The sequence below is a fragment of the Lampris incognitus genome, chromosome 1 (assembly GCF_029633865.1).
Source record: "Lampris incognitus isolate fLamInc1 chromosome 1, fLamInc1.hap2, whole genome shotgun sequence".
NCBI classification, from domain to species: Eukaryota; Metazoa; Chordata; class Actinopteri; order Lampriformes; family Lampridae; genus Lampris; species Lampris incognitus.
In genome coordinates, this window is record NC_079211.1 from 102449148 (window position 1) to 102463914 (window position 14767).

Genomic DNA, 14767 nt, shown 5'->3' on the forward strand with positions numbered 1-14767 from the left:
GTTGGGTATTAATTGCTCAGGCATCTAAATACAGCTGTCGTGGAACTGGAGATCCCCGAAAACAAATACTTGTGCTCTCTCCTTCTTTCTTTCTTTCTCCTGTGCTTTGGTTTATGATTTTCTTTGATTACCATCTGCGCTTAATCCCATCGGTTTAGCTCTGTCGATGGTTTAAGTCTGGTAGAGGGGAAGCATCATCTGTTTCTGGAACTTATCCCTGGTGAGATTAACAAAATTACTGTGTGCACAAGGCTCTCAGATATTGTTTTTGAAGCACATTCTTGTTTCTTGTCCAGGGCCTTATGTCAATGTGTGAAGGTACATATGTCAGTACCATCAGGTCTCAAGCCAGCAACAGCTGTAAACGTGTCCAAACTAGGCTCTTTTTTTGGGGGGGGGGTTGCTCATTCTCTCTCCACTTGTACTTGTCTGATTACTCGACTCTTCCAAGCCGTCCCGGTTGCTGCTCCACCGCCTCTGCCGGTCTGGAGAGGGCTGCAGACCACATGCCTCCTCCAATACATGTGGAGTCGCCAGCCGCTTCTTTTCACCTGACAGTTAAGAGTTTCACCAGGGGGACCTAGCCTGTGAGAGGATCACGCTATTCCCCCCAATATCCCCCGTCAAACAGGCACCCCAACCGACCAGAGGAGCCGCTAGTGCATTGACCAGGACATATACCAACATCCCGCTTCCCACCTGCAGACACGGCCAATTGTGTCTCTAGGGACACTCGACCAAGCCGGAGGCAACACGGGGATCCGAACCGGGATCCCCCTAGGCAATGGAATAGACCGCTACGCTAACCGGACGCCCCAGGCTTTTCTTTGTGAGACTTCCACCAGGAGTCAAAAAATGTCTAAGCTTTGCCAGAGAGAGTGATGTTCTCTGAAGCTACAAAAAGCATGAGTGAAATGTTGAACTTCAGGATAAAGAAAAAAAAACTCTTTGCTGACTGGGGCAATTGTACCTTTCTGAATCTGGGGCTTCAGAGACAAATTCATATGGAGCCCTTAAGCCTACAGAGGTATATCTAGGACATATCTGGCTTTGGCATGTAATCTAAAAACGAGCTTCAGCGGATGCTGCCTCGCCACAGTGTAGAAAGTAAGACCCTCTAGTGTTTGCTTTCCTCCATTATGATTTATGCGGTCGTGTGGAACCTCATTTTCTGACCTCCATTGATCACCAGGTCACCTTGATGGTTCATTGGTCATTGCACACCGACGTTTTTGTCTTGGCTTGTGACTCCGAGGTTTTTACAAACACCGCGCAGAGAGAAGAATGTTGTGCCAGTTGCTTCCTTTTGATTACTAGTGCTCGCACCTTGAGGCATTCAAGAACTGATTAATGTTGAAACAGAAGAAATGAAGTACTCGTCCTGTTCCCTCTCCCTTGGGGTTTGATAGAACAGTTAGCCACTTCCTGCACGGGCCTTCGCAGCCGTATGAAGGCTGCTGGAGAGTGTCGAGTGGTATGAGAGGCGGAAGAGGAACACGGAAATAGATGTTATTAGAGATCAGCCGTCTGAGTGGTTGTCAGACAAAGGAACAAAGGTGGGGAAAAGCCCTTTAGAGAAATTACAATACAATGTCCTCACAAGTAATCCACGCAAAAATAATTTTGTAAATGTCTTGTTGCCAAAGTGTGCTTCTCAGTTTTGTTTTTTTGTTCCAAATTTCAGATCCCTGTACAGCAATGTTCTATTTGAGTGTGTTGATCTTTTTCTTTTTTCTTTGCAGGAATTTCTTTGCACACAAAGCAGTCCTGCTCTGTTCATTCATATGGAAATGCATAAATCGGATGGGGATCTCTTCAGTTACAGCCGTTTCAAACGCATTGCAGAGGGGATGTGTATTATGTCCACAACGCAGCGTTTTGCAGAGCATGTCGGGAAGGTTTTTCTTTCTTGTGCCATTTCGTAACAAGGCAGCACTATGCGGCACACTACCATCTGTAACATCTGTCATACAGCTGCCCAAGATTTTTTATTTATTTTGATCAAAATCAAAATTAAAAAAAATAAATCTCTAAGATCTGTCATACAGCTGCCAAATTGAATAGAAATATTTGAGTCTTAATCATCTGGGTCCCCTGAATAGCTTGTGTGATGACATGACACTACATGTGTATACCAACATGCAAGTTGGTGTACACATATCCATAAACTGGATCTTTAATCAGCATTTCTGTAAATATTAAACTTCTCGCTGATAAAAACAAAAATGTAAAATTGCTGCTATTTTGGTGTGAATTAGTGACGATGTAATTGCTCAGTGTTTTACTTGAATACAATAGCGTGCAGCTCTGTATAGTGCAGCACAGGCTCTTTCCAGCCCTGAGATGAATAAAGCTTGTTTGGATGGATGCCCCCCCCCTTTTTGTGTGTGTCTCTTTCCTCAGTAGAGCTCTCAAAATGTTATGCAAACTGACTTTTTAGTCCAGAAGCTGAAATAAGTAAATAATAATAGTAATATAGATAAAAGAAACTAGGATTCCGATTCTCGATTCCGGTTCTTAACGATTCTCCGGTTCTTTGAGAGGCGGGGTCAAAACAGGTCACATGCTTATTTCACATTAGAAACATTTATTTTAAAAAAAACTATACAAGCCATTCTGTTTTGAGAGCGGATCATTCATGTGAACGTCTCATTCCTATATTTACATTTACAACAACTGTCTTCATACATGAAGATGAAGAAATAGACCCAGTCACACACCCTGGTCCAGACTACTCCTTAAATCAGAAACGCTTCTTGTATAGAAAAATGAGCATATCTGCCTTCTCGGGCTGTATACGCGAGCGTTCAGCACATGAAACAAAAAACACATTTCACTATTTGCATACAGTTTACACTAATTCGCTCATGCATAAGTTGTTTGCTGCATCGCTACTGCGAAGAAGACAAACGTAAAGTTATTCATGTTCGCCTACCCAACTGCGACGAGGCGCTGCTGGCTGTTTGCTCAGGGTTGCTGAAGAGGAGGCCGAGGCACAAAATGGAGATCGGGCGCAACGTGTCAAACGCGGTACACCGGTTCATTTGTACACCGTGGAGGCGAAGGTGTTCGGCCATATTTGTTGTGCACCCGCTGTTGCGCAGCGTTCATGCGCACATTTAACTTGGGTACAGGCTAGTTCCCGTCCATGCAGAGAACGGTCAACTGAGCATGCGCAAGTACTCGTTGCCTCCGTTGTTTGGGTAGGTTAAGGTTAGGGTTAGGGCGGGGTTAGGGTTAAAGTTAGCTAATCAGACGCAGAGCAGGGGCGGGTCTTCCTAGAATCCTAGATTTTGGATGCTAAGCGGGGCGTGCGGAGGCGTGGTAGAGGCATTTCGCGCATGCTCAGTTGACCGTTCTCTACTCCATTTCCGTTCTCTGCGTCGATGGCCTCGACCTTTGATTTGCGGAGGCGGAAACTACGGAAGCTGCATGCCGCCATCACGGAAATGAAACTAACTTAAGCGCGAGTAAAAAATGTATTTAGGAAACCGGTAGGCAGAATCGAACTTTGAATTTCTTAACGATTCCTTTGGAATCGGAAGTCTGGAACCGGGCCCAACCCTGGTTAGTATCCAGCTCTGAGTCTAGCTTGCCATTATGTTCCACCACCTGCGCTACTGGTTTCCACCCACTTGTTCGCCAACTCTCTGACTAAAAGGCTGCTATAACTATTAAAATGTGGAGTGACGTGTTTAATGGAAATGGAAAAACCAGTCGTGGCCATCGACGGCACATGACTGAACACCGCTGACCCTGACGCATGTAAACATATTGTAACGTGCATGGATAAGTAGACACGCTGGTCCTTGACTAACGGGTCGGACCCTTAAGTCGACTGGTTAACGTTGTCACTTGCGGAGCGGGAGACACAGGTTCGCGTCCCGGCCATGGCGACGGTCTCCCAGACTGCCCCCCGAATTCGCTGCACTATAAATCAGCTGATCCACCACCTGATCGGGTCCATCCATCGCAGGCTCCACCAGATCACCAAGAGACAAATGGGCCCAGCTGTCACCCATGGACATTAGCGATATAAACGGAGATTCGACCGGCGTAAAGGTGACAGATAAGACCCTGTACACTCGACAGAGCCAAGGGGCATGCCGAAACGGAATCAAACAAGCAATGGATTCGCCGAACCTTGGAAAATCTATCAGTTAAAATGGATTTCTAACGGAAATGTCAGGATCCCGTCCAATATTGTGGAAGTGAAACCCTCTATTTGCTAAAGCCACACGGGGCCCTGTGGATAGTTGGACACATAATTTGACACACACGTTTTCTTTTTATGGACAAATAACATTGTTATACAGTTTTATTCATGTGAAATACAATTCCACAGATACTGAAGAACATTGGGTGAAACCGATGAACAGATGTCACATGACCCATAAACTGTGCAAGATCCAAAGACAAGTATCAAAGTACAACACAATGGAAGTAGAACATTCAATAGACTATCAACGTATTCATACTTTTTTTTTCGTAGAAAGAAAATAAATATTGTTTAATCTTTGTACATTTTGCTCTGGTAATAAACAATGTTCTCATGATCGGCATTTTATGTAAACAAACGATGTCAAAGTGTCTCGAAGAATAAGGCAACAAATCAAATCAATCATCGCAACTTTATCCCCCCCCCCCGTTGACGAGATTCCCTCAACGGGCGACGTTATTGAACAAACAGAACGACGTATCAGTCATCGATCAGCTGCTATTTATTGAACAAACAGAACGACGTAATAGTTATCGATCAGCTGATACTGTGGTCCGCACGCTCTCGTCACAAAAATAGATAAATCTATGGAAAACTGTGCGCCTAAACGATGCCTGGAAATGGATAAACAATCATGGTGGTGAGTCACTGTTGTGCGCTGTAGCGCGTCTTTAAAGTGCAAAATGAAAACCAAAAGTGTCCGTTTACAGATGAGCAAGTTTGCCGCCTTCCGTGCAGCCATGACACCTTTTTTTGTTTGTTTGTTTGTTTGACAAATTGCCCGTGTGCATCAGATAAGTTACCCTGACTGGCCCCGGCTGATCGCATATTCAGATTTCGTTGCTTCTGTGAGGAGGAGCTGTTGTCTGCTGTGAGACCCAAGTTCTGCAGAGCTGCCAATAGCGCCGCTAAAAGGTGATATTCACAATACATAAACAATTTAGATCTCTAAAATGTAGTGTTTTCTTGCGTTTTTTTTCTTTTCCTTTTCCTATTGGCATTTTCAAGGGCATTTATTCCGTCTGCTTTCCAAGTATCTCTCTTTCATTTTTACCATCTCAAACACAACAAATAGGCCAACTTTAAAAGAAGGATCCGGTGCTCATCTCGTCGGTTTTGGGCTCAGCCCAGCCCTTCATCCCTGGCCAGCCGCTCAGCATCGAACACATTCAGGGCCTGTCTGAGAACAAAGGGTGCACCGTCCTTCCCAGAGCTCCTTGAGGGACAGGGGGTCGGACCAGACGCGCCGACGTAACCGGGCATATTTCCGCCCGCTGCGGGATTCGAACCAGCGTTATACTGCACCACGAGGCGACATCGCTAACCGCTCGACCAAAGGGGTCGACCCGCTGGCCGTTTTTGATAGTCAGCCCCCCCCCCCCCCCCGGAATCTTTATTCCCGCGCTCCGGAGATACTTAGGAACACGCTTCCGGACACTTCCGGATCCCGCCACTGCCACCAGTGTAACCGAGCATATTTCCGCCCGCTGCGGGATTCGAACCAGCGCTGTAGAGCACCATGAGGCGACATCGCTAAGCGCTCGACCAAAGCGAGTCTTTTTTAGCGGTTTACATGTGCTAAGCTTGCCCGTGTGAGGCGGCTCGGTCGTATTCGCGGGCCTTTCTGTAAAGTTGACTCCTTCTCAAAGCTTTGGTTGAAGTTGGTGTGGTACGAACTTTGGACAGGTTTTTCGACGATGACGGACCTTTTCCCAAACCTATGCGCCGCACACTAAACTGCAGCCGATCAGCCGTTTTCAAAAGCTGGCCTACACAGATATTCACGTTTTATTGCAAAGGGTCACACCTTTTCTTTTTTCTTTTTGGCACGCGATCCATCTCCGAGCATTCAGGATCCAAGCTGGAAAAAAAAGTGAATTGCCTCAGATACACAATGAGCTGGTCCGTGTCTCAGGGGGTCAGGGGTCATGAGTTTCTTGCTCTTTAATCTCGCTGCATATGTTGTTCTGTCCCCCCTTTGTTCAAAAAATAATAAAATAAAGCTAAGCCAATGTTTCTATGGTACTGCCACAGCCTCTTATATGTGTCCTTAAGTAATTTGGAAAGTGCTGTACCCTCAAAGACCTCAACAGTCGGTAGGTCCATTGGTTAAAACATCTTCCCAGGGCTCGCATCCGTTTAAAACATTGTAGGATAACTATTTTACAAACATTTATTGCTCTTTAGCAACACACCCGGACAATAACTGTAAGGTTATTAAACGCATGGCGTCACATGTGCGTCCCCATTGCCCAGCAGATCAAATTGAATGCATATATATATATATATATATATATATATATATATATATATATATATATATATATATATATATATATATATTTTATCGGTAGCTGAGTGGTACATTATGATACAAACCCATCGCATCCAAATCGTTTGCTCCTCACCGGCAGTGTGGGATGGTCGTTGGGTGCTCAGTGAGGCGAAAGGCTCACAGATTTGAAAAATTGTCTCCCCCCCTTTTTTTTCCCCCTCCCAAGTACTTTTTTACGAGCGTGTACTGAAGCAGCCCTTACACGTTCATGCAACTGAATGATTCGCTTTTTGTCGTAATTGCTGATGTAACCCGCACCACACATAATTGGTCACAGTTTTCGTTAAGTAATTGAAACAGCTCTTACACAGTCATGTTTTGTTTTTTGTTTTTTTTTTCATTTTCATTATTTACATTGATAAGGACTTCAAGACGACTGTTTAAAATCCATGCACTTCATGCATGGATGATGATCATCCTCTGTTTTTTTTGTGTGTGTGTGGGGGGGGGGGGGTTGGGGTATCCTCCAGATCCCCATTAGGGTGACAGCTTTGAGAGTGGGAAAATGTCCACCGTACAGTATGTCCAACGACTTTCTCCCGTCAGGAATCAGTCCCTTTCAGATAAAACAACACCAGCTTCAGCTCGTAGAACATTATCCAAAAACAAAAACCCCAAAAAACAAAAACACAACTCTTGACCAGGTCATCCAAGTCTTCAGCTCTGCAACGGCCAACATCCCGCAGCTCATCCACAGCGTCAAAAAGGAGCTGCTTGTGAAACGTTTGTCATCTCTGATGCTATTGTTATTATTACTTTTATCGTTATTACTATTATCAACACCCAAAATATTTCACACAGCCTAGGCGCTACAGAATCCCCACAACCCCTTAGTACATCAGACCGTGCATCCCCCAGGATGCGTGTTCCCATGAAAGACACCAATTATTTTCTACAAAGCACAACTACCTCATTGTACACTGCAGAAATGCACAACAGTACACGCAATATAGTTCTCTTTTACACAGAAATCGTACTTTTTTTTAAAAACCACACTGCATGAACGCACATACCGATTACTGAAGGTGGGAAGTGTTATGCAGGGCCATACGTGTAGTCAGACGCCTCCCGCTGTATGCCAGGCCCTGGGGTCCAAGTACCACGTGTGTTGGCGGCGCACCGCCAAACTCCAGCACTTGGTAAAACATCTCCAGTATAAAGCCACCAGTAGAAATTCATGCGGATTCAGCACACGTGGAGCTGTAAACGGTTCTGATTCCGGTTCGCTGTGGTCTTGTCGTCAGTCTGCGTCATGGTGGTGCAATTGCCCTGTGTGTGTGTGTGTTTGTGTGTGTGTGTTGAGCATTGAGATGTTCGGTCATTTGTCCGTATGTTTAAAGTCGGGTGGTGGTCAAGGCCCCAGACACCGCCGCCGCCTCTACTTCATGCCGCTTCGCAGTACCTGATTGGCTGCGATGAGCATGACGCTGATGATGAAAGCGATGGCGAAGGCGCATATCAGACTCTTGCGCACGCAGGTTTGCTTGACCTGTTGTGTTGGGCTGGAACCTGGGGGGGGGGCAGAGGAGGGGTCCAGGGGCAGCAAGAGAGAGAGAGAGAGAGAGAGAGAGAGAGAGAGAGAGAGAGAGAGAGAGAGAGAGAGAGAGAGAGAGAGTATCTTGTTTAATGTTGGAAAGATATCTGATCACGTTCACAAGAGAGAGCTCAACGCACAAACTCGGAAAAGGTACGTCAGCGCATCCTAAAGGGATAAGCACTGACAGGAAAATTGGTTTTCACACATGTACGGTACATAATTGCATCTAGATAGCAAGGCTGATTAGAGTTTCCTCCAAACGTACCAACACACAAATGGATTAGCTTGTGATCAGCGCCTCGCAGCATGTTGTCAAAAACACCAAAACACAGATCGGTTTAACTCCACGGAGGAGAGGCGGGAGAGCCTACAGGTCTGCCCATAGGTTAGGAAGCTCACTGCCATGATAAGGAAGGACTCACATTTTCTAATATTGTCATATCATACACACATGCACGTGCGTGTATTTTTCCAAAACATACTTTTACAGTTTCATTAAAACTCCCTTCTCTCTGTTTTGGAAGTGCTGCATGTTTTTTACAGTGTTTGGATTCCCCTCTTTTTTCTAGCATATTTTCTACAATCTAATTCTCTAAATGGATATACATAAAGTGTTAATTGATCTATACATAAACAACCCATTGTCTATTTGACATGCAGCACGTGTCTATCTGACATTGTCAGTCAGTTTCAGAGGGGAGGACATCAACAATTTATGAATATAAATTACAAATATTGGTATTTGTGAAATTCTGCAATTATTTTCAACAAATGTCAGTTACTTAAAATGTTGATGGGAATATTAAATTGGACCCTGGAAACTGATGGAAACATGTCCCTGACGTCCCCACATAAATGTATGCTAATGGTTCTTACAACCAAAACGGAGTTGGGACACAATCTTTCCAATGTCTTTTTAATGCCTCAGTCATGTTGACACATCTAATTAATGTTGCCCTGTTTGGTTTTTATTGGATTTCTTTTTTACTAATAATGTTTTGTACAAAAAGCACCAATCTGGGAACGGTTCTTTTTTTTTTCAGGGACAACAGGGGCATTGTGGAATGATTTAACAAAAACTATATTGTTTCTACATTCAGAAAACCCCACTCTTTCCACCAGCTTTACATCCCAAATGGGTGTTTAACTCAGACACCCAAATGATGTTGTATAGCCATCACAAAAACAGCAGTTCCCTTTTCCTCAAAATGTCAGTGTTAAAGGTCCAATCCATACTGTCAGGCTCCATCCTAGCTGTGTGGAGTACTTGGACAACACAAGCGCTCCCCTGACAATAAGAAACATGACATATCTCGCCATCGGCTCAACACTGACAGTTTGTTTGAGAAATGGGAGACAGCTGAAAGCCTCAGAAGGAAGTGAAAGCCATGCAGCACTGGCTGGTTTTCCCCATTCGCAAATAACAAAGTAAACTAGAGCAGTGCCCTCAGTAGAGTGCAGATCTCCACCAGACGTATCTCCCCTTCTCCAGTGCTTGACTTCGTGACAGACCAGCCCTGTCTTCGCCTAAGTCAACCGTAGGTGTGAGTCGCACATGCACAAGCACTAACGGTTTACCCAGTTTTATTCATCCATCCATCCATGCATCCATTATCTGAACCGCTTATCCTGCTCTTAGGGTCATGGGGACGTTGGAGCCTATCCCAGCAGTCATTGGGCGGCAGGCAGGGAGACACCCTGGACAGGCCGCCAGGCCATCACACAGGGCCAACACACACACATACCCACACACATTCATACCTAGAGACAATTTAGTATGGCCAATTCACCTGACCTACATGTCTTTGGACTGTGGGAGGAAAACGGAGCCCCCGGAGGAAAACCCCAAGGTTGGACTACCCCAGGGCTCAAACCCAGGACTGTCTTGCTGTGAGGCGACTGCACTAACCACAGCGCCATCGTGCCGCCCAGCTTTATTATATTATGAAAATAAAGACAGAAGTTATTTTTAGTTAGTCTAGTGTTCCTCCGGTCCTCCTGTGCTGAGATCAGCAATGAATGATTTGCTGACTTACGAAATACGATCAACTTCTCGTTTACTTCCATGACTCATACCTAATGTTTTGACACTGTCGCTGCCTGATCCAAGGCAACCGTAGATGTGAGTCGCGCATGCGCACAGTCGACTCAAATCAGGCAGCGACAGAGAGCAGCGCTGGTTGAGCGACCAAGAGAGTGAATGAAGAGAAGGAGCGGTGGTGGCGAGGACAAACATGTTTTAAAGGTTTTGAATCACTGCAACCGCAAGAGGTTGTTGGTCATACACTCATAACTGTGCAAAAAAAAAAAAACCCCCAAAAAATCAATCTGACAGGCCCTGTTGTATGCAAGATTAGTAGCTCCAGATAGAGAAAACACACACACACACACACACACACACACACACACACACACACACAATATCTCCTCCCGGGCTACCGCCCTGCAGGGATAATAATAACGTTTCCAAATTCGGACCAAAACAACACCAGAGGTGGGGCAGACAGCCACTGTGGGAATCAATTGCGGCTTGAACCTTTAATCAATTTGGTGTGTTACACCAAAGTGTGGGAAGGATGAGTTCTTCCTTACTGTCTATATCCACCTGGCAGTCCTCAGGGTTCTTGATGTGGTTTTCCTCGGTCATGATTATGTTCTCAATGTCCTTCATGGACAGGTGGTCACAGAAGGTGTCGTACAGCAACCTCTTCAGCTCCTCCACCGTCAGCTTCTGCATGTCACACTGGGGAGACATTACACATGTCATGTGGTCTGTATATTACGGAGTACATTTGGGGGGGGGTGGACGTGGAAAAGTATCTGTAAGACCCTGCGCACATACCATCACACAGGCCTGCTGAAATAATGCATGTGTACAACCGTACACACGTGTTCATTAAACGTGCACAAAGAATAAGTAAACAATAAGGGGGAAAAATAATTAGATTTTTGAGATACTGACCAACAGAGTTTTTGTCTTTACAAAACACTTATACTGCATTTCAAAACTATGTCCTCCAAACCAGTGGTTCTCAACCTTTTTGGGGTCCTGGACCCCCTGCGTATTTTTGATCTACTCTGAGGACCCCTCCACCTGATCTTGGGGGAGGGGGGTTGCAATTTGATAGAAACAGTAGAAACTGCATTTTAAATTGCATTATAGCATTTATTCACTCTTTGGGGCAAAAATAAGAGCTTTCAGTTGTAACTTAGATATAGTTAACAAAACAGAATTCTTATGCAGTAACTTTCAGATATACAAAACAGAATATGTATTCAGTAACTTTCAGATATATGTAACAACAGGATTTTTATGCAGTAACTTTTAACAATGCAAACGGGAGCAAGATCTCTTATTAAAATACAATAGATTACACTTGTGAAACAGATGTAATTAGAGAAAAAAGTCCTGTTACCCTTTATAGTTTAGGTAGATAAAGGTCTCAGTCACATTTGAGTAAAATAATCCTATTTCTATAAATGTCATAGGAGCTTTTTCTTAAAGATATTTTATTTTCACGGACCCCTTGCAATTACACCACGGACCACTAGGGGTCCGCGGACCCCCGGTTGAGAAACACTGCTCCAAACTGCAATCACACAACACATGACAAAATAATTCTTGAGATGGAAGGATCAAAACCCGAAACAAAAAAAAGCATGTTACCTTGCCTTTATCAAATTTCCATTTCTAACGAAGTGACTGATTTGGCTACAAAAAAGCTGGATGATCGTTTTGTTCCTTCACGTTTCATGATCTGTGTTTGTAGAACAAAAAAACAGCGCGCTCTCCTCAGTTAAGCCACCGGCAATGACGTCATCACGTGGCGCCGCGGATGGCCGCCTCGGAGTTTTGGCGCGCATTGTCCCGTGTCGTTTTTGTCGCGAACTCTTGTTTTGCTGCGATACCCAGAGCTCTTTCACCAGAGAAGAGCTTATGAACCTCAGGGAAACTACTTTCGCGGCTTTATTTCCCAATTTTCTCATCCTATCTGCAGAATTATTGAACATTTTGGTCAAAGGTGCGCTTCCTCTTTGTTCACACAGTGAAACGCTGGAGGAGAAGGAAACGTGCCGGCGCGCTCGTGCCGGTCTCCGCAGACGTTGCTGGGATTCTTGCTCTCTAACGCGCGATCACTGTGCAACACACTAGATGGACTTCATCTACTGGTGGGGAAGAATAGAAACCTTTCTTTATCTTGCGTTGTGTGCTTCACAGAAACGTGGCTGTGTGGATCATTACCGAACTCCGCGCTGCAGCTGGCAGGCTTCCAGCTGTTCAGTGCGACACAGCCCAGATAGCATCCGGATGTGGCCCACCTCAGGCAATGACGCGGCACTGATGGCCTTCTTCTGGCCCTGACAAAATGGATGTGAGCCTGAAGTGGCCCACAAGTACAATAGCAAATATGGCCCAAATATGCCAAATCAAATGTGGGCCTTTTTTTTGGCAAAGATGCGGTGCCCTCAGCAACATGTAGTCTGGATGTGACCCTGAAGTGGCCCGTGTGGTAAATGGTGAATATGCCCCAAATATCACAAAACAAATATGGGCTACCTTTGGCAAATATGTGGTACATGCAGCACTGCTATGGCTTGGTTCTGGCCCAGATCTGGCAAACAGGAGCGGACCGCCTGAGTGCCATCATTCTTCATGGTATGTGGGCCGGATGAAGTGATGGGTGTGGGGCGGGTCTGGGCCACAGCAATTTTGCCAGCTGGGAGAGCTCTCTGACAAAACAAAAGATGGAGGTATTTGTTTCTATATTAACAGTGGCTGGTGTCAAGATGCGACTGTGGTTATGCAGCACTGTTCTGTTCTGAAAACCCTTTTTACTCCCCCAGTGAATTCACTTCATTCATTCTGGCCAGTGTTTACATTTCACCGCAGGGCGAAGTGCAGGAGGCACAGTGCCTGCTCGCTGACCAGATACTGTGTATGGACGGACAAACCCGGACTCTCATTATTTTCCTCGGCGGCTTTAATAAAAGGGATCTCAGCCGGCTAAATATTGTCAGTTAAGTGCCCAACCAGGGAGGAGAACACTAGATCACTGTTACACTACAATCAACAGTGCCTATCATGCAGTTCCCCGTGCTGCACTGAAACACTCTGACCACGTCATGGTCCACCTGATTCCTGCATACAGGCAGAAATTAAAACTCTGACTGGGATGTTCTCAGGTCTGCCAACAACCATCTGGATGAGTACACTGAGGCTGTGACATCTTACATAAGCTTCTGTGAGGACAGCTGCGCACTATCACACACCAGGGTTAGTTACAACAACAACAAAAAAGACATGCATGTTAGGGTTAGTACTCCTGTCTGTGCCCTTGACTGAGGCATGTCAAGACAAACTGAGGTTGGTCCCCGGGTGCTGCACGGTGGCTGCCCACTGCTCCTAGCTACACAGCTAGGATGGGTTGAATGCAGAGAAGAATTTCTCTAGGGATCAATAGAATATATATATATAAAACAACCCTGGTTTACAGCTAAACTCAAGACAGCTTAGGTTAGGATAAGGAGGAAGTGTTTAGGAGTGGGGACAAGGTCTGGTTTAAAGAGTCTAAATACATGTTTAGCAATGCAGTGAGAGATGCTAAAAGACTGTACTCTGAGAGAATTCAACAGCAGTTCTCAGAAAACAACTTGGCCTCTGCCTGACAGAGGCCTCAGACAGATCTTCAACAACAAACCGAAAGCTACCCACTCCAGTCATGTCTTGCGCCTGGCCAACGATCTGATTGAGTTCTAGTGTAGATTTGAAAGACAATGGGACAATCCTGACACCATCCCCCATAACTCCATCCACCAGCTCCAGACCACCAGTTCCTCCTCCCCCACCTCAGCATGGGCCCGGGCCTCTCCACAACTGCCCACCTTAGAGACCCCCTCCTCCCCTACCACAAGGACGACTCTCCATACTGAAGAGGGGCATTAACAGGCTGTTCAAGAGACAGAACCCTGACAAAGCAGCTGGACCAGACTGTCTCTCCCTCCACTCTGAAGCACAGATGGTAACAGATGTACTCTTAGCCCCCCCCCCCCCACAGTTCAGGGATGGTCGTTCCCTCTTCACATAGATGGCCTCTTTGACTCCCAATTCAAACCAGTGTTTCTCCCTATCAGGGATGTGCACATCCTCCACCTTGAAAGGGGCCGCTGGCCTGCTGATGGGTGTAGACTGCGGAGTCCTGGCCTGACGTGCTTGTTAGCTCTCCTGTGTTGTGCCAAGAGTACATCTGTCGCCATCTTACAATGATGTGATTGAAAACATTCCAGAATCCTCTGTGAATAGTATACATGGCCATTGAAACTCTAGTTAATGGTCATACCCATATTTGCATATGAAACTGGTCGTTGGTTTCTGTCATTATGCCACTGTATTGTTTATAAGGGTGGGGATACCTGCAGTCAGTTTAGACTGAAGAGGTCACATAGATGAGTGATGAAACCTATCCGTCAATAAACAAGTCCAGATGAACTGATTCAACCTTCTTTGATTTTCTTACCTGGATTATTGAGCATTCTAACAAACAGGACAATGCTATTGACAGAATTTTGCACCATAGATTATACCCAGGGGAAGCTATACCTAGTCTGTATGGTTTACCTAAGATACAAAAAAAGGATGTGCCATTACGCCCTATTGTTAGTATGATTAACTCAGTGA

At 45.3% G+C, this 14767-nt stretch overlaps 1 protein-coding gene across 1 annotated transcript in view; it reads right to left on the reverse strand.

Annotated features, from left to right (window-relative positions):
• Positions 1-7932: 7932 nt before the first annotated feature.
• The window catches only part of LOC130123612 (calcium-binding protein 7), a 51215-nt gene continuing 44380 nt past the window's right edge, over positions 7933-14767 (reverse strand). The window contains exons 4-5 of the mRNA XM_056292838.1: positions 10684-10834; positions 7933-8063 (exon numbers count right to left, since the gene is read on the reverse strand). Of these exons, the coding sequence (XP_056148813.1) occupies positions 7933-8063; positions 10684-10834 (282 nt within the window). The remainder of the gene's footprint in view (positions 8064-10683; positions 10835-14767) is intronic.